The sequence below is a fragment of the Antechinus flavipes genome, chromosome 2, assembly GCF_016432865.1.
Source record: "Antechinus flavipes isolate AdamAnt ecotype Samford, QLD, Australia chromosome 2, AdamAnt_v2, whole genome shotgun sequence".
NCBI classification, from domain to species: domain Eukaryota; kingdom Metazoa; phylum Chordata; class Mammalia; order Dasyuromorphia; family Dasyuridae; genus Antechinus; species Antechinus flavipes.
In genome coordinates, this window is record NC_067399.1 from 226723344 (window position 1) to 226748641 (window position 25298).

The 25298-nt window shown below is 34.8% G+C and overlaps 1 protein-coding gene across 8 annotated transcripts in view; it reads left to right on the forward strand.

Moving 5' to 3' along the window:
- DTNB (dystrobrevin beta) overlaps positions 1–25298 on the forward strand; it is a 361849-nt gene that overhangs the window by 259100 nt on the left and 77451 nt on the right. For all 8 annotated transcript variants that reach the window (XM_051976347.1, XM_051976345.1, XM_051976351.1 and 5 more), the window contains 2 exons: positions 19839–19924; positions 22302–22415. In XM_051976347.1, the coding sequence (XP_051832307.1) occupies positions 19839–19924; positions 22302–22415 (200 nt within the window). The remainder of the gene's footprint in view (positions 1–19838; positions 19925–22301; positions 22416–25298) is intronic.

The window sequence follows — 25298 nt, forward strand, 5'->3', positions numbered from 1 at the left end:
ACTTTTTACAAAAGTCATCATTGGTGATGTATCATTCTATTTATGCTTACTATGTGTTTTCTTATTGCTTTTGTGTTGACTTTGAATCTCAAAGAATCTGATATTCTAACATTCAGAGTTACGCAAAGTTGATGGAATGAGTATTTGTTGTTTTCTTGCCTTATAATTTCATAGATATAGGAAGAAGTTTATATGAGATATAGACAGAAGTATAGATTTTATATGAGAGTTGGTGAATTAACTCTTTCTACCATAACACATGGGCATCTTCTCCATAATTTAAAAATCTTAAAGAATACCTATGAGTTTTAAGGAACTTTCCCAGAGTCACAAGCAAGTATGTACCAGAAGGGAGACTGAAGCAAAACTTTATTCCAAGACCGGCTTTCCCTCTATTGTGCCAAACTAACATTAAGTGAAAAAAGAGGCAGGGGACAGAGGGAAAGAATGCAGAAGGGGCAGTCTACTGGGTAGGAAGAGGACTAGGAGAAAACAATTATCACAAAAAGAGAAAGTTTAAAAAGAGGTTTGAGAAGATTTGGCAACTAAGGATTATTGGTAACTTGGAAAGAGCAATTTTATTTGAATGATGAAGTCAGAAGCCAGATTTCAGATTTTCTCTTTAAAAAGAGAGTAGAAGAAATGGAAATAAAACTATCAATTGTAAATAGCTTTTTCAAGGAATTTAGCCACAACAGTCGACAGTTTGTGGGGATGAATGGATAACATGAGGGATTTTTGAGGATAAATGAGACATGGGTGTATTTGTAGATGGGGAAGCAGCCTAGAGAAAGATCGAAAATTAATAAGTGAATGAGTTTGATTAAGGGGCAACTATGCTGAAGACTATAGGATGGAATGGGATCACTCATGCATGAAAAGGGTGTGTTTTGGCAAGGAGAAGGATAGCTTCTTCATTTTTAATACAAGCTAAGAAGAAATTAATAATAAAACTCTCTTCAGGCAAAGAATCCTAGCTACCTGCCACCCCCAGTGGGTGTATCTTGCAAAGGCAAAGGAAAAGGAAGTATAGGGCACTTCGAAAGGTTACACCTGCACATAGATCTTGCCATTCTGCAGTGTCTTACCAAACTCTCTATCCTATAAAAACTTCTACAGGGTTCTTTCCCTCCCTATTGAGGTGAAATGCTTGTAGAAAGGAAAAGGTGAAATGCTTCATACTGGTATGTTGGCTTAAAGGCCCCAGGTCACATTATTTCTTTTCCTTTTCATAAGCCCAACAAGCAGACATTCTCAAAACCTTCATTATTAATCTCTGCAAATGCACAGATTTAGAAAACCAAAGGAAACACTAATTCATAGGAAATTGCCAAGAGAAAATACATCTTAATTATATTTTATAATAGGCTTCTGATCGTGGCCCAGTTACCCTTTGCTCCATAGGCACAATTCTACACCATTATTTGAATGCAGGTGCTTCTGACAAAATGTAGATGATTTTTAAGTTGTCTTCACAGGTAAAGAAATTACCCAATGCTTACTACATTCTTAGGAAAAAATGTTGATTGACAGAATAGTCCAGAAATCCCTAACCAATTCCTCATGTTTTTCATTAATAAGTATATGATAGCGTTATGCTTAACAGTCTATAAGGTAGACTCGGAATACCTATCAAGAGACTTAAGCAAAATCTAGGTGGCATATAACAACTCATATTTGTGTAATGCTTTATAATTATAAGGTGAATTGTATGTGTGTGTGTGTGTGTAGATGTCATTGTGTTATTTAATTTGATCCTCAAAACAATTCTATGAAGTCATATTAATTTGATGAAAAAAAGAAAATCACTTTCTTTTAGATAATTCAGAGAATAAGCATGAATTCAAGTTTAGCCATCATCATGCCATTATTGACAGAGCCCAGATACATACCCCAGGTTTTCTTAGTTTAGTGTTCCTTCCTAGATATAAAAATGGGTAGTTTTAAAATGCCTCATGTTACAACCTGGGGGGAAAAGCTTGTGTTGGGTTCTTTGCCGCTTTTTATTTTCTCTTTTTAATATTTGCCCATTTATATACCAAGGACAATTGTATCTTACTTGGCATCTACATAGTTTAGTTGCCTAGAGTATTAGTCTTAGAGTCAGAAAGGAAAACCTGCATTCAGATCTTGCATTTGACAATGAATCAGTTATCCTCTCAGTCTCAGTTTCCTCATCTGTAAAATGGAAATAATAATAGCATTTACCTTATAGGGTTATTGTGATAATTAAATTAACTAAAATATGTAAAATACTTGGCAAACTTTGAAGCTATATAAATGCTAGATATTATTGTCTATTTTATTTTACATTTTTAAGTTCTGAACTCTCTCCCTCCTTCCTCACCTCACACTAGAGAAAGACACAGTTATACATATGTATGTGTTTATGTAAAACCATATTATTCTTATTTCTATTTATCAGTTCTTTCTCTGGAAATAGATAACATTTTCCTTTAGTTGATTTGAGTATAATATTCAGAATAACTTAGTCACTTACACTTATTCTTCAAATAATATTGCTGTTACTGTATATGACATTCTCTTGGTTCTACTTGTTTTACTCATGTTTTCATACAAAATTTTAGTGTTTCTTTTGAAATCCACCTACTTATCATTTCTTATAGGATGATAGTATTCTATCACAACTTGTTTAGTGAGTCTTCAGTTGATCCCCTCAATTTCCAGTTCTTTGTGCCTGCTAAGAGAGCTGCTATAAATATTGTAAACCATATAGGTTCTTTGTCTTTTTCTCTGATCTTCAGAAACAGATCTAATAGTGTTATTGCTGAGTCAAAGTATATACACATTTTATATTTAATTATTTAATTTAATAGCTCTTTGGGCATAATTCCAGATTGCTCTTCAACATGGTTGGATCAGTTCACATTCCACCCACAGTGTATTAGTATCCCATTTTTCCACATCCCCTCCAACATTTGTCATTTTCCCCTTCTATCATTTTAGCTGTTGTGGGGTGAAATATCTCAAAGTTGTTGTAATGTGCATTGCTCTAGTCAGCAGTCATTTAGAGCATTTTTATATGATTTTATACAACTTCGATTTCTTCACTAAAAAAGTGCCTTTTTGTATCCTTAGACCATTTATCAATTGGGGATATTGTTTTTTAAGTTTTTCTGTTGTCCTTCTCTGGAGGATGTGAACCCTGTGAATGCACTATTACCCTGGCCTCCTGTGGCTAAACCCATCCAACCTCAGGAGGTTCTGAGTCATATCATTCTTCCTCTAGAAAAAAAAAAAAAAAAAAAAACTTCAAAGCACTTAATTCACAATGCAGCAGTATGTAGATGAAGCTCTTTTGAAGCTTTATCTTCTTTCTCATCTTCTAGCTTTTTTCTTTCCTGTGAGCCAAACTTAAATTCTGATCTTCTGGCACTTGATCTTTTTTTCCTTCTGATACCTAATTAAATTCTGATCTTCTGGTTATCTTAGTTGTCTTCAGTGATATGTGAATTGAATTCTCCCTCATTTTCCTCTCCAACCTGATTAAGCTTGGAATTCTATGATTTAGTCATCTAAAGCCAGGGATAAGATCTACTAGTCTTTATCAACCAACAACTTTATGTTACATAGAGCTTTCACATTTTAAATAAATTATAATGTTTTCAAGAGCTAATCCATGTTTCTGATTTTTAGTGATTAACAAGTTGAAATGTGTATTTTGGTACTCATTTTATGTGGATATTAAAATATCTGGGAGTTATGGGGCCTACAATCTAATGTTTGTCTAGAAATTAGTGTAAATCAACAACTTTGTGTTCTTTTTCAGTTTTTCTATTTGCCTACTGAACAAGTTTTTTTTAAGTCTGCTTCTTCAGAATCTCTTTGTATTCCTTAACTTCTCCCACTATTAAAAACTTTACTATCTGGTAATAAACTATAGAAGCCAAGCATGCAAAATTAAAGTCAAGTTACAATTTTCTTAATTCTGGAAAACTTAATTACCTTTATAATTCATCAAGAAAAACATAGCTAAATAAAAATTGCATCTCTGAACTTGGATATCAGTTTCTTTTCTGTGAGGTAGCATTTATCCTATATCAAGTACCTACTGTATGCACAGCACTGGTAATGAATAAGCAAAAACAAGATTGTTCCTACCTCCAAAGATTTAGATTCTACTGAAAAGAAGCAAGGGAGTTGGAGAAATGGGAAGGGAAGATATAATATGTACACACATAAGAATATAAAAAAGGTTATTAAAGATGAAGAGTATATAAATATAACCTGGGTGATTTGGACAGCCTGCCTCTCTCCTACAAAATGACATCTAAGTTGAACTTTGAAGAAAATTGTGATTCCTAAGAGGCAGAAAGAAAGTAGAGAACTAGAGGAGAATAATACCATAGAAAACCAGAAAATAAAAATTAAATTTTTTTTTTTAAAAAAAAGAAAGAAAATCAGGAGGAAGAGATTTCCCTGGAAGATGAAGAATGGTCAGCAATGTCAAAAGTTGAACAGAGGTTAAGTAGAATGAAGAATGAAAAAAAAAACATATAATCTAGCAGTTAAGAGAATCTTGGTAATTTTGGAGAGCATTTTCAGAGGAATATTAGGGTCAAAAGATGAGTAGAAATTGAGGAAGTGGAGGCAAGGAATGTAGATTAGAGTAAAGAAGAAGAGACTTAGAACAATATTTCAAGAGGATAGCAGTAAATCTTTTAAGGAAGAAGGAAGCTTGAGCATGTTAGTAGAAAGGAGGGATCAAAAAAGGGATTGAAGAAACAAGCTCCTGAAGGACAGCAGATGAAGGATGCAAGTAGAGATAAAGAGAAAGAAGTACCTTTTTCTTAGATTCCTTACTCTCTCTCATCCCCCATATGTAATGTTTTCAAGTCCCATTGAGTTTACCTTCTTAATATTCCTCATATGTATCCCTTTTTCTCTTCTGCTACTGCCAGGATCTTGGAGCAGGCCTTCATCACCTCATATCTGTACATAATGCAATAAGATAATGGTCTCCCTGTCTCAAAGTTCTTCCTACTCCAGTCTTTCCTCTACTCAGCTACTAAATGATCTTCCAAAAGTACATCACTCATGAACTACTGTGGCTCCCTATTACATCCAAAACCAAATATAAAATCCTCTGTTTTGCATCCAAAGTCCTTTACACCTTTTCCCTCACCCTACACATTTCCAATCTCTTTACACTTTACTCACTACACACATCCTATGCATTGCAGTGAAACTAGCCTCCTTGTTGTTGTTCTAATAAGACATTCTATCTCCCAACTCTGGGCATTTTCATTGGCTGTCCCCTGTGTGCCTTGAATACTTTATATCCCCTTTAATGGCTTCCTTCAAATCTCAGCAAAAGCCTTACTTTATATCAGGAGTCTCTTCCAAGCCCCCTTATTGCTGGTACCTTAACTCAGCTGATTATCATGAACTTATCCTCTATGCAATTTGTCTGTGCAATTAAAATGTCATCTCCCCCACTGGACTGTGAGCCCTTGCCTTTCTTTGTGTCTCCAGAGATTATTAGCATATAGCTGATGCTTAATAAGTGTTTGTCAATTAACTCAGAGACTAATGTAAAAGAGGAGAAGATGGGGAATTGATGAGTTTGGTGGTAGATTGTAGAGAGGAAGAGGAAGCTCCTGATGGACAATGTTGCTTTTCAGATCTTTTGCAGAGATGGTGGTGATAAGGAAATGACATATAAGAACTGGGGGGAGAAGAGATGATTTAGATACTTCCCAAAGGGAATATAATAGAGATACAGATGCAACAGAGAGGACCAAATTGATATTAAATAAAATAAATCTATAGAAGACCCAGTCAGCACCTTTTTGTTACTTCCTAAAGTAGTACTCGGTGGAATATAAATAGTCTAGGTATGTAGTAAAGGGATAATCCAGGGTTAAGATCTGGTAAGCTATGAGTGGTAATAGGACAAGAAAGCAGTAGATTTGGGTAAAAAAAGAATCTGTCATAGAACTGATCATTTTGGGGGTCAAGACTAAAAGAATCAAAGTAAGGCCAGAACAATGATTATAGATAGACTTAAGAAATAGGAAGGGTTAGAAGTACTGGATGTCATGATGATGACAAAGTATATGTTTGAGAAAATTGAAACAGAGATAGAGACAGAAGGATAAAAGGCTATTATTAGAGAGGAGGAATTTGAGGATTCAAAATCATAGAGATATAGCAAATATGGATGATGGAGAGATGTAAGGTATAACTTTCTCTGTGGGTGATTGAGGGGAATAAACATGTTGAGACATGAGAGATAAGAATACTAATAAACTCAAAAACCAGAATGTTGAAGTTCTTTTGTGTTAGAGAAGCAGTTGAGTAGACAGGAAATCTCCGAATTAAGTACCAAACTCCTTAAGAAAGGAAGAATTATCTGGAAGCAGTTATAGTACAATAGTAAGGATTTAGATAAATTGATTTAGACAGGTGAACTTAAAAAAAAAAAAGACTTATTTCTGCCTAATGAAGACATAGTCACTGACGGAGGGCATCAGAAGGGGGTCTAGAAGTATAAATGTAGAACAAGGAATACACTTACTCATTTAGAGTGTTAAGAGGGCATAAGAAAAAGAGTAGCTAGTTATGGAGGAAAATATAGATTTCATTGTCTTCTGGAGACATCCAGGTAGCTGTGGGCACAAGAATATGGAAAGAATAATAGGAAAAGGACCAGATAGAAGGGGAGTTTAACTTAGTAAACCAGATATTTATTTACATGGTTTAGGAACTTTTGTGAACCTTTTTGGAAAAATCCTGTCCACATAGAAACCCAGTTATGGTTTAAATTTGGTCCAGGTTAAAATTGTACTTTTATTTTTAGCTTGGACTAGGTCTATGAATACACTAAAGAGAAGCTGATGACTTGGGGATAAAGATTAATTACTCAAGTGATCAATCCACTTAGTTAATATATCAGTACATGTGTCTAGAATATGTATTACACACATACAAAACTGGGCCCAGAATTGATTAAGAAGAAAATATAAAACTGGACTGTATTTGGGAAATTGTATAGAGCTGCCTCCTGGCTCAAAAATCTATTTTCATAATGTTCTACTGCAAAAGTTAGAGAATCACAAGAAAATGATATAAAGAAAAATAATTTTTAAAAGTAATAATGAAAGCAGCATTTCATTGTCAAATTCAAATTATATCAAAAAGCAACAAATGCCAAAGCTATTTGTCCCTGGTTAAAATATAGAAAAATAGACCAAGGCCATAGACTGGACAAGCAATTAAAAACAGTAGTCCAATGTTCAGTAAAACCAAGAAGGACTTTCTGTTTAATAAGAACTGCTGGGAAAATAGTAAGCAGATTATCAGAAATCTGTTTGGAACATCAACTTATACTAGGCTTCAAATAACATTCAATCTAAATTTTTTTTTTAAATCACATTATCAAAAAATCAGAGGAGAATGGGAAGAGAAGAATTAGAGCTGAAGAATGACCAAGAATGGCTAAGAGGGCATAGGGATGAAGAGTTAAGGAAACTGAAGGTCATTTTTTTTCAGAAATAGAGTTAGATAGAATATTCATAAACAATTAGAGAATCATGAAAAAATAAAAATGGACCATTTTGACTGCAAAAAACTATAGCTTTTGACCATGCAGTCCATGAAAAGTCTATCAGCTAGTTAACAATACTTAATTATGGTAGTACTCTAGATAGAGCAGTAAGCCTGAAGAGTTGAGTTGAAATCCAGCATCAGAACTTACCACCTGTGGAATGCCAGACAAGTCATTTATCCTCTGTTTGTCTCAGTTTTCTATTCTGTAAAATGAAAATAATAATAGGACCTATATTGCAGAGCTTTGTGAGGATAAAATGTATTAATATTTAGAAAGTGCTTAGCACAGTTCTTGGCACGCAGTAGGTGCTATTGAAATGCTAATTATTATTATTGTTGTTGTTGTTATTACTTGTTTTTATGCTGGCAAATCTAGAGTTCTCAGAGAAGGGCCACCACCACAAGGCTATAACTCAAATTTTCTAAGAATTCTAAGTATAACCCTGTTGTGGAAGGTGGATGAAAATCTTGTCACTGGAGCTCTTGAGTCCCTATCTGCGTGCTTCCCAGTTACATTGAGTTATTTAGTTACAACAATGATATTATTAGCTCCTAAAAATCATATAATAAGGTAGAAATAAGAAATCACAATTATGTAATACAAAGCAAATATACAAGTAGATAAACCCATTTCTTGGGGTAACAAACTGCACAAATAAAAAATCAGTGCTAAATGAAATTCTTTCTTTGTAAGCTTGCTCCTACTGGGCAAAACTGCTCCTGTTTTGCGCTTTAAACCTATGAAGTAGTGACATGTTCCTTTAATTTATAACCACCCTAATAGACTACTGAAAAAGTATCAAGCTATTACAAGGCATGCTATTGTAAAGCTCCTCAGGTTGGCTTCTCTGAGCAATGTAGTGTGACAATGTAGGAGGAGGAGGAAGAGGAGGAGGAAGAGGAGGAGGAGGAGGAGGAGGAAGAGGAGGAGGAGGAGGATATTTTGCTTAATCTTATCAGCTTTCAGCCAGTCAAGCTTTTTTCTCTCAATATATCAGATGCAAATGTGTTTCCCTCTTCTTTTGTCCCCCTTAAACTAGAGGGAGCAGTGGAGAGCAAATAGGTATCTTTGAGAGGTTTCTCCTTTCTCAAGTTGAAGATGGCAATAGAAAATAATAAACTCACATAGCAAGTAAATGCAGCTTTTTGTCTAGTCAATCAGAAAAGTTATTCCTCTCTTCCAGTGAGCAGACTTCCAGCACAGCAGCTGAACCTTTCTAGTCAGCAGAGTCTCCTGTTAGCTTCTTCACACTCAGCTTTTTTCATACCTGGCTTTTATTTTTATTAATCTCTTAATCCTTTAAATCAGTACTTCCTGGTAGGTAGTAACTCATCTTTACTTGCTGAAGTAAAACTCACAAATCCAAACTTCTGTCAGATGTTTTAATCTTCCCATAGGCTACAACCATTTTGTTTCCAATTTTGTCAGTTACAACCTTTAAAATTCTCAAAAATAATCACAAGCAAATAAGCTAGTGGATCATAATACTGTGAAGACATCAATTTTATCTCAGGAATTTCTTTGCTTTCAAACAGGACCTCTCAGTACATTTATTGGAGGGGCACTTTTCTGCCCACTCCTCCTAATTATCTGTGTTTCCCTTAAGTATTTTATCTGTAAAACTTTTTTTTCAAAAGTTTACTTCATATTTTTCTCCTATACAAATTTTTTTTACTGTTCTCTTTCAGCAACCAAACTGTTCACATGCAAAGGAGCAGTACGTATATACATATAAAAAAAAAAAAAAACTAATCATCTAGAATAAGAAACTGTTGAATAGGAAAAATATTTGTATCACTTATCATTGATATCTAAGATATACAAGGAATTTACACAGGTATATTGAGCCTAACTAATACCTTCCTCACAAGAAGAATTATCTTCTATTTGTTTTTCATGTTTGCATATTTTGTATGTATAATTTTATACGTACTCATTACCTCCTCCACTAAAATGTAAGCTCCTTGAATTTCAGGCAGATAATACTTAATTTTTATCTTATTATCCAGAGTGCCTCTAGCACACAGACAATAATGCCTATTGTTTGATTCTAGGTAAATGATCAAAACTAACTCGGAACATTTTCAAAATAGGATTGCAGACTATAAATAAATATCTTAATGGAGTTATCCTAATCACTGAAAATAAGAAAATAGAAATTTTACCCTGTACTCCTCAAATTGGCACAAAAAATGTTAAAAATGTTATATTGGAGGGTACAGGTAGACATATTAATACATAATTTGGGACTGAATTATTGCCACTATTTCATAAAACAATAGGAATTATGAAGGAAAAGTAATTAAACCTTTTCAAAAACTGATTTTGGGGGAATATATATTATTTTATTAAAGCTTTTTAATTTTCAAAACATAAGCATGGATAAATTTTCAACATTGACCCTTGCAAACCTTGTGTTCCAATTTCACCCCCCTTTCCGCCTCCCCTCCCCAAGATGGCAAGTAATCCAGTATATGTTAAGCATGTTAAAAATATGTTAAATCCAATATATGCAAACATATTTATATAATTATTTTGTTGGACAAGAAAAATCAAATCAAAATGGAAAGAAAGAAAGAAAAGAAAGTGAAAATACTACTGTCATCCACATTTAGTCCTCATAGTCCCCACTCTTTCTGGATGCAGATGGCTCTCTCCATCACATGTCTGTTGGAATTGGCCTGAATCACCTCATTGTTGAAAAGAGCCATATCCATGGAGTTAATCATCACATAATCTTGTTGTTGCTGTGTACAATATTCTTTAGGTTCTCCTCACTTCACTCAGCATCAGTTCGTTTAAGTCTCTCCAGGCCTCTCTGAGATCATCCTGTTGATCGTTTCTTATAGAACAATAATATTCATATACCATAACTTATTCAACTGATTCCCCAACTGATGGGCATCCACTCAGTTTCCAGTTTCTAGCCACTAAAAAAAATGGGCTGCTACAAGCATTTTTGCACATGTGGGTCCCTTTCCCTCCTTTACGATCTCTTTGAAATATAAACCCAGTAGAAACACTGTTGGGTCAAAGGTTTGCAGGGTAACTTTTTTAACTTTTGATAACTTTTTGAGTATAGTTCTGAATTACTCTCCAGAATGGTTGAATCTTTTCACAATTTCACCAACAATGTATCAGTGTTTCAATTTTCTCACATCCCCTCCAACATTTATCATTGTCTTTTCCTGTCATCTTAGCCAATCTGAGAGGTGTGTAGTGGTAAGAGTTGTCTTCATTTGCATTTCTCTGATCTTTAGTGATTTAAAGCATTTTTTTCATAGATCATCACACAATCTTGCTATTGCTGTATTCAATGATTTCCTGGTTCTGCTTGTTTCACTCAGCATCAGTTCATGTAAATCTTTCCAGGCCTTTCTATAATCAGCTGGTTCATCATTTTTTATAGAACAATAATATTCCATTACTTTCATATACCATAGCTTGTTCGCCCATTCCCCAACTGATGGACATCCACTCAGTTTCTAATTTCTAGCCACCACAAATATGGTTGCCACAAACATTTTTGCACGTATGGGTCCCTTTCCCTCTTTTTATGATTTCTTTGGGATACAGATCCAGTAGTGACACTGCTGGATAACAATTTTATGGCCCTTTCAGCATAGTTCCAAATTGCTCTCTAGAATTATTGGATCATTTCACAACTCCACTCAGGTAGGTAAACTATCCCTTGCTCTCCTAATTTGTGCATAGCTTCACCCTTTACTCTTAAATCTTGAACCCATTTTGACTTTATTATGGTATACATAGATGTAGGTTTATGCCAAGTTTCTGAAATATTATTTTCCAGTTTTCCCAGCAATTTTTGTCAAATAGTGACAAAATTTCAGGATTTTTTATCCTGAAAGCTGGAGTCTTTGGGTTTATCAAACATTAGCTCACTGTGATGATTAATTAATATGTTATGTGTATCTATCCCATTCCACTGATTCACACTCTATTTCTTAACCAATACGAGATAGCTTGATGACTGACTGCTCATTTATAATAAAGTTTTAGGTCTGATAATGCTGAGTTACCATCCTTTACAATTTTTCTCATTAAATCCCTTCATATTCTTGACCTTTTTTTTTTCCAGATGAATTTTATTATTATTCTTTCTAGCTTCATAAAGTAATTTTTTGGCAGTTTGATTGATATGACACTGAACAAGTAGGCTAATTTAGATAGTAGAATTGCTATTTTTATTATATTATTAGTTTAGCCTACTAATAGCAATTGATATTTTTCCATTTGTTTAGATTTGATTTTATTTGTGTAAAAAGTGTTTTGTAATTGTGTTCATCTAGTTCCTGGGTTTTGCTGATAAATCATTGCTTTCTTCTAAGCCTGTATCTTTAGCTTCTTTCACAGTCACTATAGTATCTTTTGATGGTCAGGTTCTTTTTTGGTTTGTCCATTTTTCCAGCCTATTTTCAGTTTGCATTTTATGTTAGAGCTGGATTATATTCAGCACAGGGAGGAAAGGAGGGAAGTGGTGTGGATAACTGGTTTAGTCTTCAGATTTTTATGTTCTATTGCTTTCTGACCAAGGACTGGGGTTCTGTAAGTTCTGGGTACTTTAAAAAATGGTATGATGCAGGGAAGAGTGGGGTCATTGCTTTCTTGGTTTTTGCTTTGGCTCTTAATTAGGTAGGGATTCTGTTCCATAGGGTAAATTTTAAATAAATTTTAATTTAACTCGAGACTCTCAGATCCTTCTCAAGCTGGATCAAAAATCATTTGTAGAATATGAGAAACAGTACATTTATATATAGGTCATCCTGATTGGGTCTGGCACAGAATTCTTCCTCTGCTACTAGTCTCATGTCAGAGTTTAATCCCTGGGTATAATCCAAGGTAGATCTTATGACTCCAAAGGAACTCATGGAACTTGAAAATCAATCTGAGTTTTATAGCTTATGGGTCATGAAATTCTGAATGGTAAAAAATGCTATGGGAGGAATGCAAAATTTTGTAGAATCCCATAAACCACTAACCCTTACTCCACTGTTATATGAGAGTGTAGTAATAAGAGAGTTCTTGAAGTTTATGCCAGCAATACATGGTCCATGCTGGAAAGACTTTGAGGATGGTCACAGCAACAGACTGTCTCTGTTTTCAGGGTACAGCCTTGCTGAATATGGAGAAACTCATTACTAGTAGGCTGGCCACATGGCAATAAATTCTTTGTCCTGGGCAACCCACCAAAAAAACAATCTGTACCAACTGGCCCTCAGCACTGTTTTACTACATTATTGGTAGTAGAGTGTCAGCAAAGAGAGAAGAGAGTTCTGACAATCCTGTCATCTTTAGACAAGTCAAATAAGATTAAACTTATTTCTTCGTATTCTAAATGGGATATATCTGTCCAATAACCAATAAATGGACCTAATATTAGAGGAAATCAATTATATAAATCATGACACTCTAATTACAAATAAAACTAGAAGACAGAAGAAAGTTGTGATTTAATAACAGAGTGGATCACAGAATCTCATTTGAGAAGCAAATAAAAAAGTTGCCCCAGTACATTTTTATTATATTTCCAAAGGCAGTAAGAATCATTATTTCATAGGACAGTTGGTGAATATATTGCAATGCTCGTGATGAGAATTTTATTTTTTAAAGTTAATCATACAAATAATTACAGTTTATATATTGTCTTCTTTTATAGGGGATACAAACATAGAGAAATTATGCAAATAATGCAATAAGACTTTCCAAAGAAATCACTTAATAATGAATGATTAATAAATGAATGAATAACAAATGATTAAATAATCATTTAATTTTCAATGACTTCAATGCAAAGGTGGACATAGATTAGAGCAACAAATTGTATGTTGAAAAATCCAGTCAAAAATAAAAAAATGATAGTTAAAAGACTAAAAGACCACATATAAACCTTATAGCTGTAATTCATGAATGGTTTCTCCAAGGAAAAAATTGGGAGGCACAGGATATATTGAAGTCATATATTTTAAAATTAATAATATTAACAGATATAAAATGATTCATTACTGATATAGGAGTTGCTCCCAAATAAGTTGTCTACATAAAATAAGAGTACCAACTTGTTAGAGCTTAAGATAACAAAGCAAAAGTTACAGTTGACACAAAACTAAAAAAAAAAAAAAAAAAATCTGAAAAGATATGACATGCAATTAAACAATTATACTTAAAACAATATTTGTTGTGATGCTAAAAAGTAGGAAATGAATTGAGGGTAGAACAGAACCACTGACTATAATGTAGAAGTTATATAGATTTAAATTAATTGAAGAATTGCACAGGGTGGAGAAGGTCTGTATGGATTGAAATATATATAATTGGAGGGATTTGATTGAGATTGATGAGATCACAAATGTATTAGAGTATGTTAGTATAAACTTCATATCCAATTGACAGGGTCATTAGCATCATCTTTAATCATGAATTTAATCATGTACTGAATACCTCCTTTTCTCAACTCTGCCACTAATTAGTTGTGTCCCCTTGAGTAAATTTCATTTGTGTCACAAAAATTAGAGAGTTGGATTAAATCATATTTAAGATGTTTTCCCCCTGATATTGTTTGATTTTGTGAATAAATGACTCCTGTGTTCCTGGAATGACCTAAAAAATGTGTAGGAATAAGGAACCAACATTTTTAAAAATCAGAATTATGGAGTTATCAATTATCTTTAACCTGTCAAATCTATGTGTCTTTTACCAATTCTTATTCTTTTTCATCTCTCTTTAGCATTTGACACTACTGATCAACTCTTTTTTTCCCCTGGATTCAAATGATACTGCTCCTATTTCTTCTCCTACTTGTCTGAATACTCTCATTTTCCTTTGGTAAATAAAATTCCATATCATGCTTTTAACTGTGTGCCTCAGACCTGTTCTATCTCTCTCTTCATGATTCCAAAGGTTTATTAATCAATTCTATTCTTTTGACTCTCAGTTCTTTATGTTTAGCCCTAATTTCCCATTTGACCTCTAGTCCTGCATTGCCAACTGCCTTTTAGAAGTTTCAAACCAGATGCCTTGTTGAGATCTAAAACTGAACATATCTAAAGAACTCATGTTTCTCCCAGAAGCCATCCCTCTTATGACCTTCATTATTTTTGTTAAGGATACCTCAATTTTTCCATTCACTCAAAAGTTCATAATGTGGGTGCCATCTTTAATTCCTTGTTCTTGTTTACTCCACATATCTAATCCATTGCCAGATCTTGCCATTTATACTTTGACATTTCGTGTATATCCCCTTCTCTCTTTTTACATAGTTAACATTCTAGTTCAATATTTTATCACCTCCTTCCTGGACTAATGTAATATTCTCATAATTGGTCTCCCTGCTTCATTTCCTATCCCCCTCTCCTATCCATCTTCCACATAACTGCCAAAGTGATTTTCCTAAAGCATAGGTCTGAGTATTTTACCCCCTTAATTAATAAACTCCAGTAGTTCCCTGTTATCTGTTAGGAAGATCAAATATAAAACCCTCTGGTATTTAAAACTCTTCACTACCTGTCTGCAATCTGTATTTCCAACTTTATTACATATTACTTCCCTGTGCATATATTATGATCCTCACATATTGTATGTTAGTTTTACATGTCATTCCATTTCCCATCTTCATGCCTTCTAGTTGTTCATGTTACCAGAAATGTACTTCTTCCTCACCTCTGCTTCTTAAAATCCCTGGTTTCCTTTAAAGTTCAGTTCATATGACATCTTCATATGAGCCTTTCATGTTTTCCTGGTCCTCTCCTTGCTACTAATGACCTCTCAGTAATTATCTTCTATTTTTATGTACTTATATGTCTGATTTTCCTAGATTGTAAGATCCTCAAGGACAGAAACTATTTCACTATTTTTTTTATTCCCAACAAAAATCACAGGGTCTTGCATGTAGTATGTGCCTTAATAAATGCGTGTGCATCAGTTTGCTAAGATTTAGTCATAAATAATCAATGCAGATTTATTTTGTTCTGTTCTCTCTTCTCCATTTATTTTGGAATATCAAATATAATTAATTCAATTTTAATTCAGCAGACATTTACTGAACATCTACTATTTGCAAGGGACCTTTCACTTAAAGAGCTCCACACTAGAAAAAGGTCCTAGCTCGAACATGAAATATTTGCTTCTTGAAACAAAGAGGAAAATGATCTCAAGCCAATAGGAAAATATACAAAGCAAAATACATATAGCAATTGTAGGACTGAAAATGAACATAGCTCTCCACTTTCCTTTTTAATAAAGGATGTTTTATTATACCATAGAAATGGTTCTCAAAGGTTGTGCCAATATAGCACAAGCTCTGTTATGAGACCAAAAAAAGGTTAGATTGCTGAATTCTGCCTGAATGTATCTGAAGACCTAGATAACTAAGCACAGAAAGGCTCATCACCTTTTTGTTGACCACACAATGATGGATTCTTTTGTCATGGCAGTCTGTGAAATAAACAAAAATACATAAGTCCCTCAGTGTTGAGCAGATTTCAGATATTTCTGTCTAGTGCAGAAGGGGAAGAGCACATCTTGGGACTTAAAACTTTTTAGACTCTCAGAAAACATCATATCATACTACAAATATGAAATCTTGGTCTTATGACAGCATGAATAGATACACTTTAAAAAAATTGAACCACACCTGTACTGACATTTTCACTATACATAAAATAAGAAGAGCTGAGAAGTTGCAATTGAGTGAACAGATCACTCACAGGCTGCCCTTGAAGAAGTAAATAATGAGAGTTTTTTGAATTTTAGTACATTCCCAAACTCATTAAGAAGCCTCATTTCATAGGATCTTTTGTCATCTTGCCTTGCATAGTTATAAGCATAGATAAGAAATTCCCTTGCACAGCCCTGAGATTACTAACAAATGAAATGGAAGGACAACAAATAGATATCCAGTGCTGTTAGCATTTCTTTAACAAACTGTCACCATTTATGACATCTGAACTATCACATTTAGAGGCATATTTTGTTAAATAAAAAGAAAATATAAAGAATACTTTAGAAAAGGTAGGTGAAGAAGAATATGCAAAGTAGAGGTCTGTTTTTGGAGCACAATTTTAAGGGCACTCAAAACTTGATTTTCAAGACATATCTAAGAAGGAAAGTTTCTGCAGAATGGAAAAAATCACAACTGATAATATTATTTTTAAGGACTAAAAAGGAAACAGTAGCAGCTAATAACATCTTTATTTTCTTGTCTTTATTTTTGTTGTTTGCCCTTTCAGTATTGTCCAAGTCTTTCTGACTCCATGTATCATAGCATACTGATACTGTCCGTGGGGTTTTCTTGGCAATGGTATTGAATTATTTGCCCTTTTCTTCTCATCTTTATAAGATCTAATAATGATCTATGCACATATCAAAGACATACTTAATGAAAACATTAGAAGGGAACAACAGGTAGATATTACATATGATTGACCAAAAATTGTGGGGGAGATAAGTAAGATTCCATGATTTATTATTCACTGGAAAAAGCATTTGATTCAGAGCAAAATGCAGTCTTAAGGGTTTCTTCAAAATATTGCTCTTGCCAAGGTTACTGTCATACAAGATCCCCAGTTAGTTGCAATCACAGAGGAAAATTTGTTTCATTATCTTCTTATTATTAGTATCAAGTAAAGAATAAGAGAGACATGCTTACCAAAAGTATTCACTAGCATCATGAAGTATATCCAACATAAAGAATAAATGGAAGAGGTTTTCCTATAATTGTTGAAGTCCTTCATATTTTCTTCTTTACAGATGACATTGAACTGATTGCACTGAAGCACTTACAAGGCTTCTTCAATGAGATGATGTTAGCAATTCACATAAGGGGGAAAACGTGAATAAAGAATAAAATATGAGTGTTACTGAATTTTGGACTACAACATACAGTCACAATTGGATTACAAAATATATACAGGACTGATAATAAATCATATCTTTGCCTTTCAGTGGAGATTCTCAGTGCAAAATGACATATACATTTACAGATGTCACCAGTGTGTTGATTTATCTTACCTTACTATCCTTATTTGTTACAAGGGAAGATTTTATTTGTAGGGGACGGGGGGTGTGTAAATGGATCTTGGATGAGAGCTAGCATGACTTAAGAGTACCTTAGATAACTCGTCTCAGAAGCTGGAAGAACCAGGTTTAATTCCTGCTTTTGACATATGTCTGTGTGATCTTCAGCTTATCTGCTCAGTATCCCAAGCCACCCTAAAAAAACTACAAGCTAGGTTATAGAGTAGGTGATAACCTGTGTTCATAGAAGAGGTTAATCTATTCCAGTGAAATCATAGCACAATGCCCAGAACATGATATGTACTTGATAAATGCTTCTAGAATTGACTTAATTTCTTACTATTTCAGATAACTATATAAGACTAAATTGTAAAAATGACTTTATTGGTAAAGGAATTTGCCACAAAATCAAATCAAATGTGTGATACCCTCCTTTTCCCCCAAAAAAGAGGTCCCAATCCTTACATATTAACCTTTGATAAGTTGGCACATTACTGCAGATGAAGTTCAGAGAGGAATTGGCTCTATGAATGTCTTTAAAATTATACAAATACTCACCAGTAGAAGGCAGATTGAACAAGAAAGAGATACATTACCCATCAAGAAGGAACACTCAACAGAACAGGTAGATTGGTATAGAACCTCCCATTAGAAGTCCTAATAGAGGGTGAGAAACAAAAAGACATCTCTCTTTTCAGAGAGAACAGCAGAGTAGCATTGACTGACCTATCATAGGGAAATGACACAGACCTATGTATCAGGAATAAAGGCACAGAGTTAGGATGGATTGGGCTCCTTGGAGAAGAAGCCTGTTTATCTTCTTTCTCCTCACCCTCTCCCAGGAGAAAGATCTGAGACTTGGAAGAGGTACTATACCTTCATTGAGGTCATATGGCCTGTTTACTAAGTTCTAGGAAAAATTGGGACTATTAGAGGTAGATTCTTAATCTTTTTGGTATCATGGACTTTTTTGACACAGTCTAGCAGTGCTATGGATCCTTTCTTAATCAACAAATAGCCAATAAACTTTTGCATACCTACTCTATGTCAAAAGCTATGCTAAATGCTGCGGACATAAATAAGAATGAGAAAGATTGCCCTTACCCTTAAAGAGCTTATAATCCAGTAGAAAATTACAAGGAATCTGAAGGAGTGGAAGTGGAGTCCAAGAGAGTGTTGGGCATAATGTTTTTGGAGTTAAGACCAAGCAGAGCAACTGATGGAAAATGAGATTATTTGAAAAGCTCTGAGTCCTTTCTGAAGGAAAGCTTTGGGAGAAGTTTATTATTCTATCCTCTAATCAGAAGGGAGAGGCAACTGAGAAGGTGCATTATTCCGCTTCTCAGAAAAATACCTAAAAATACAGAAGATAAAATATACAGGAATACAAAGGAAACCAATTATATTGAAGTACAGTTATCAAAATATGAATATCTGGTACATTGTATTGAAAATGTTCATGGACCCCAGGTGAAGAACTCTTATGAAGAAAAGGGTTTTTTTAAGTATCCCTGAGTTGAGTATATGCCTTTTGGATTTGTTTATTTATTTTTTATTTTTAATAGCTTTTTATTTACAAGTTATATGCATGGGTAATTTTACAGCGTTGATAATTGCCAAACCTTTTGTTCCATTTTTTCCCCTCCTTCCTCCCACCCTCTCCCCTAGATGGCAGGATGACCAATACATGTTAAATATATTAAATTAAATACAAAATAAGTTGGATTTGTTTATTAAATAAAACCTATCCTGTATTCAGTTCTTTATTAGTTGATGTATTTGAATGGAAATTGTAAACCCTTTTCCTTTTCTGGGGGAAAGCTTAGACATGACCTAAGTTCTGATCTTCTCAGGAAAAATCCTAGGTGGAGGCATAAGTCATCAAGTTGTTTAGAAGCCTTTATAATTGGATCTAATCTGTGAATCCAGAACTTTGTTCTGAACAATGGGTTACATCTCACAGTCCTGTGACTTAAAAATTATAGGTATCCATTATCTATCTACATCTTATCTTTCAGAAAATACATACTGCCAGGGCTTAAGTGGTTTGTCTGCAGTCCTTCAGCTAGTTAAATATTAGAAACAAGATTCAGGTCCCACCTTCCTCTGTACCTTAAGCTTCTCAATCTACACAAAACAGAAAGGATTAAAAATCCTTAAGAAGAAAATATAGGATTCTGAATCATTTTTTCGTGGCCTATTTCATAATCTTCTGTTCCTTTCTTCATTCCAGACCCGTCCTCCAACTGACCTCAGCTTTAACTTTGATGCTAACAAACAGCAAAGGCAGCTCATTGCAGAACTGGAAAATAAAAACAGGTAATTCTATCCACTGTAAACAATTAGTTACTTTGTAGATTTACTGTGATAGGTGTTCAGCCCAGCCCTACAGGAGCTAATCCTTATCAGTGCTGATAATCTTTAAAGGAGAAAACCTCCTTCAACTCTGCCTCAGTGAGGGGATTCCACCCCAAGCACGGTCAGCTCAGTCCTGAAACTCGTTGAATTCAATTCAAATTCTAGTCTCAGCTGAAACTCAGCAAGGAGCCAACTTGGGACTCCATCCACAGGCCCCCTTCAGCTTCAAGCTTCCATTATAAGAGCTAAACTAAAACCCTCTCTTTGCAGAGATTCCAAACATGCCAGCCCTATGCGTGGCACCCCAAAGGTCTCTGCCCACTGGAATACTCTTCTCCAGTGCCATACTCTTTTTTTTTTTTAATAACTTTTTATTGATAGAACCCATGCCTGGGTAATTTTTTTGCAAAATTATCCCTTGCACTCACTTCTGTTCCGATTTTTCCCCTCCCTCCCTCCACCCCCTCCCCCAGATGACAAGCAGTCCTATACATGTTAAATAGGTTACAGTATATCCTAGATACAATATACGTGTGCAGAACCGAACAGTTTTCTTGTTGCATAGGGAGAATTGAATTCAGAAGGTATAAATAACCCGGGAAGAAAAACAAAAATGCAAGCAGTTTATATTCATTTCCCAGTGTTCTTTCTTTGGGTGTAGCTGCTTCTGTCCATCTTTGATCTTGAAACTGAATTAGCTCTCTTTATCGAAGAGATCCACTTCCATCAGAATACATCCTCAAACAGTATCATTGTTGAGGTATATAATGATCTCCTGGTTCTGCTCATTTCACTTAGCATCAGTTCATGTAAGTCTCGCCAGTCCTCTCTGTATTCATCCTGCTGGTCATTCCTTACAGAACAATAATATTCCATAACGTTCATATACCACAGTTTACTCAACCATTCTCCAATTGATGGGCATCCATTCATTTTCCAGCTTCTAGCCACTACAAACAGGGCTGCCACAAACGTTTTGGCATATACAGGTCCCTTTCCCTTCTTTAGTATCTCTTTGGGGTATAAGCCAAGTAGAAACACTGCTGGATCAAAGGGTATGCACAGTTTGATAGCTTTTTGAGCATAGTTCCAAATTGCTCTCCAGAACGGCTGGATGTGTTCACAATTCCACCAACAATGTATCAGTGTCCCTGTTTTCCCCATACTCTCTTTATCATTGCCTATTTCCCTAACCAGACTTTATGCTTCCAATCCCCATAATAAACCTCTTTTATTAATCTAGGTTTTCTGGTCTGTAAATTCCTTTATAGGGAGCCTCTGTGTCACCAGAAGGGAGTTCCCCAAAACTCCCTACCCTCGCACCAAATCCTGAGGAGCTGCAAGAGAGCCAAACCCCTCCATTTGATTCCCTGAACCTGTCACTGGACCTCATTTAACTCCCTGACCACCAGAAACCTAATTTCATTTGAGTTCCCTAAATCTAAACCTCATCAGAAGGAAGCCTTCTGGAGCACTGCTTACTCAGTGCCTTCTTGTTTGAAGGAGGGCCCCAAACTGCCATTTGAAAAATTATTATTAACTTAAATTTTTCTTCAAGAAATTAACTCGTAAATAGATGTCTTTCTGTCTAGGTCATGTTTAACTTCCTTAGTGCTGTCTAGCACAGCCTCCAGTCATTCCTCTTACAGTTTGCAGCCAATTTCTTATGTGTAGCTTGGTCTGGCCCAACCAAAAATATTACATATAACTAGCTGCCAACCAAGAGAAAACTCAGGGATCAACATAAGTAAAATTAATTAAGATCTAGTTGAAATGTAGGTAGAACAGACAAATTATTGCCCTGCTTAGAAGAGAAGAGAAACCAGAATACAGGTTTAGGGCTTTTAAGGATGAGACAATGAATATGACTGGGAAAAATCAATTATAACATTCATAAACAGAACATGACTAAGGACTTCCCTCCTAGGAGATGAGTGGCAAAAGTGTTTCTCCTAAAGTCTCATAAGATTATAAAGAGTTCTCTTTACTTCATCTATGTTAGACTAGATTAACATTTCCTATTTACCTTTATTCTAAATTTTTAAAAAAATAAGCAGCAGTATTTCTCTTAACCTTAGCTATTGTCATGGTTTTTGTCTTTAAGAAAACATTAAATAAAACTGTATTTGGAAGATATTTGTTTCATATTTTAATTCTTATTGGAACATTTAACAATAGGAAGTGTTGGAGATGGGGAGGGGTGGTCAGATAGAGTGCTTTGATGAATAGTATCATTTCTGGAAAACTTAAGTAAAGGAAAATAAAGCTTTGAAATCTAGAAAATGTTACTTCTTGAATAGTTGTTATCATTATTCTGATTCACATTCTCTCTTTCCAGAGAAATTCTTCAAGAGATTCAGCGTCTCCGCTTGGAACATGAACAAGCTTCCCAACCAACCCCTGAGAAGGCTCAGCAGAATCCCACACTCCTGGCAGAGCTCCGGCTACTTCGGTAAGAAGCAGCTCTGCTAACCATCACTTTTTGTAATCATATGTGTTTTTCAAACTACTTTAGATGAGGAAGTTAGCTCCTAGGAAATAGAAACAATAGAACAGACTCTCAGCGTGTATTAGAGTAGTCTTTTGGGGAACAGAAGAAGCAACTCAAAATTCCATTCATTATGTAAGCTTCTTAAAGTCAGAGACTATTTTTCCTTTCTTTGTATTTTCAGTGGTTAGCACAGTGCGTGGCACTAAATGAGGGCTTAGAAGTGCTTGTTGAATGATTGATTAGAATCCTATAATTTAATGCTATGATGAACTTAGACATTTTTTAATTCAATTCCCCATTTTACACATGAGGGAACTTAGGACCAAGTTGGTTGAGTGACATGTATAAGGTCACTCAGACCTTATAAGTAGCAGAATTGGATATGAACCCAGGTTCTCTGCCTGTAAAAGAGAGGTTATGCATTATTTAACTTGTGAATCTTCTCTTATGAATTATACTGTGAGGGGCGGTTAGGTGGTGCAGTGGAGAGAACACCAGCCCTGAAGTCAGGAGGACCTGACACTTAACACTTCCTGGCTGTGTGACCCTGGGCAAGTCACTTAATCCCAATTGCCCCGCAAAGAAAAAGAAAAAAAAAAAAAAAGAATCTAGAGAGACATTGAGAATCTTTTAAATATAAGACCAAGTATATTAGGCATGAGGGTGACAAACCACCTATGGCCACATGATAGTATCTTAAGACAAATGTTATTGTATGAATACAGGGATGTACCATCAAGCTAGGAGATAATACAACATGTAGAGGGCTAAGATGGAAGCAAGCCTAATATGATAGAGCCACTGCTATTGCAAGCATTCCTGGCCTAAGGGTGCAAGGCTCCATCAAGACATTGAGGGAAACAGAGAGTTGGACAAGTAGTGTTTGAAGTAGTGCCAGTGGTTTGACTCACCTGAGACATATTTTTTCCTTCGAGCTTCCTTGCTATTTCAGCTAGTCTAGCTTTCCTGCCCTGTCAGAAAGGTGCCCCAAAACACTGAGCAATACTTTTTGTGACATCAAAGAACCAGAAACAAAGTAGATGTCTCTCAGTTGGAGAAATAATCTAAGTAAATTTAGTATTTGAGTCAGTGTAATAATTTTATGGCATTTGAAACACTGAATATGATGTGTTTAGAGAAGCTTGGGAAAATGATATGAGCTAATGCAGAGTGAAATAAGAACTAGAACTATTTTTTGATTTTGTTTTTTTTTTCCATTTAATAGTGCTTTATTTTTTTCTAATCACAAATAGTTTTCTTTTTTAAATTTTTCAATAGTATTTTATTTTCCAAATACATGTAAAAATGGTTTTCCATATTCCTTTTTGTAAGACTTTGTGTTCCAAATTTTGCTCCCTCCCTTGTTTCCCATATCCCTAAGATTGCTAGTAATCTGATATATATTAAATATGTGCAGTTTGTAAAGATGGTTTTCAACATTTACTTTTACAAGATTTTGAGTTCCCAATTTTTTCTCTCTCCTCCCCCAAATGGCAGTCTGATATAAATTATACATGTATAATAATATTAAGCATAGAACCAGAACCTTTGACATTGTAACAATATTGTTCAAATGACCAATTTAAGACAAAAAAAATCTTGTGACTCTCATTTTTAATGTATATCTCCTTTCTATATCTAGAAAGCCATCTTTTATAATAAAGAAAAAAATAAAAAGAGGGGGAAAGAATTTCAGCAAAACCAACCAATCAACCAAGTTTGGCAGGATGTTCTATGTTCCACATCCACAGCCATGTCCACGTTTGAAAGGAAAATGGATGTTCATAAGGTCTAAGGCTGGCATACTTTGTCACTCTAATGACTAAGCCTGGTCCTAGAGAATAACTAAGAAAGTGTTCCTTCCTTCCCTTCTTTAAAGAGATGGGGAACTATTAATGTGAAACGTTGTTTATCCTTCAGACTTGGTCTATGTATTGTGTAGTTTGGCTGAAATACTTTTTTTTAACCTTTTCTTATTCTCTGCTGTGAGGAAGGGAAATATAGTTGGAAATGAAGGTGATATATAAAAAAGATAACAATAGATATCTTAAAGGAAAAAAGAGGTTATATCAAATTAGCATTTCCTTTTCAACAATTTCTAAATGCGTAGATCAGTGCAATAGTATGACAGAATTTTGGTTAAGCATTTAATAAATGATCTTGTGCTATTATTTTGGGGGGAAATGGAAAGATATGGACTATATCATAACATAATTAGATGAATTTGGAATTGTTTAGGCTCGTTGAGATTCCAAGTAGTTATTAATGATTCAATGTCACTATAGCAAAAAGTCCAGAATGTCTCAGGAATCTCTGCTCAGTCCTTTCTGTGTTGTTGTTGTCTGTCTTTCATTCTCAAAGAAGACCATGACATCAGGGAGGTGATGCCATGACATGCAAGTAAATTGGATTGAAGTGAGGGAGGGGTGGACAGAGTCACCAGCCTCACTTTCTCCTCCAGACCCATCTGGTTCCAGTTGCAAGATAGAGAGCAGGACTACTGCAAAGGGTCTTAAATGCAGTGGGAGACCTTGGTCTTTTTAAGCTTTTTAAAATCCTTAACAGATCCCAGTTGGACTGAGGCAGTGCCCCCATCAGTGATTAAGGGAATGAGCTTAATCTGATAAAATAAAATTCATTTGAAATAATTGCATAGTCTTATATATGAAGTTTTTAAAACCATGTTTGTAAATATAAAAACAGTAAAATATAATTAGAAAGTAGTTGTTTGAAAAAAATCTAATAGAACAGACAAAAATCTCAATATGAATCAGCAGTGTATTGTGGCATCTCAAAAAACATAAGGGCAGCTGAGACTTAAGGAAAAGGAGGGAACCAAGAAGG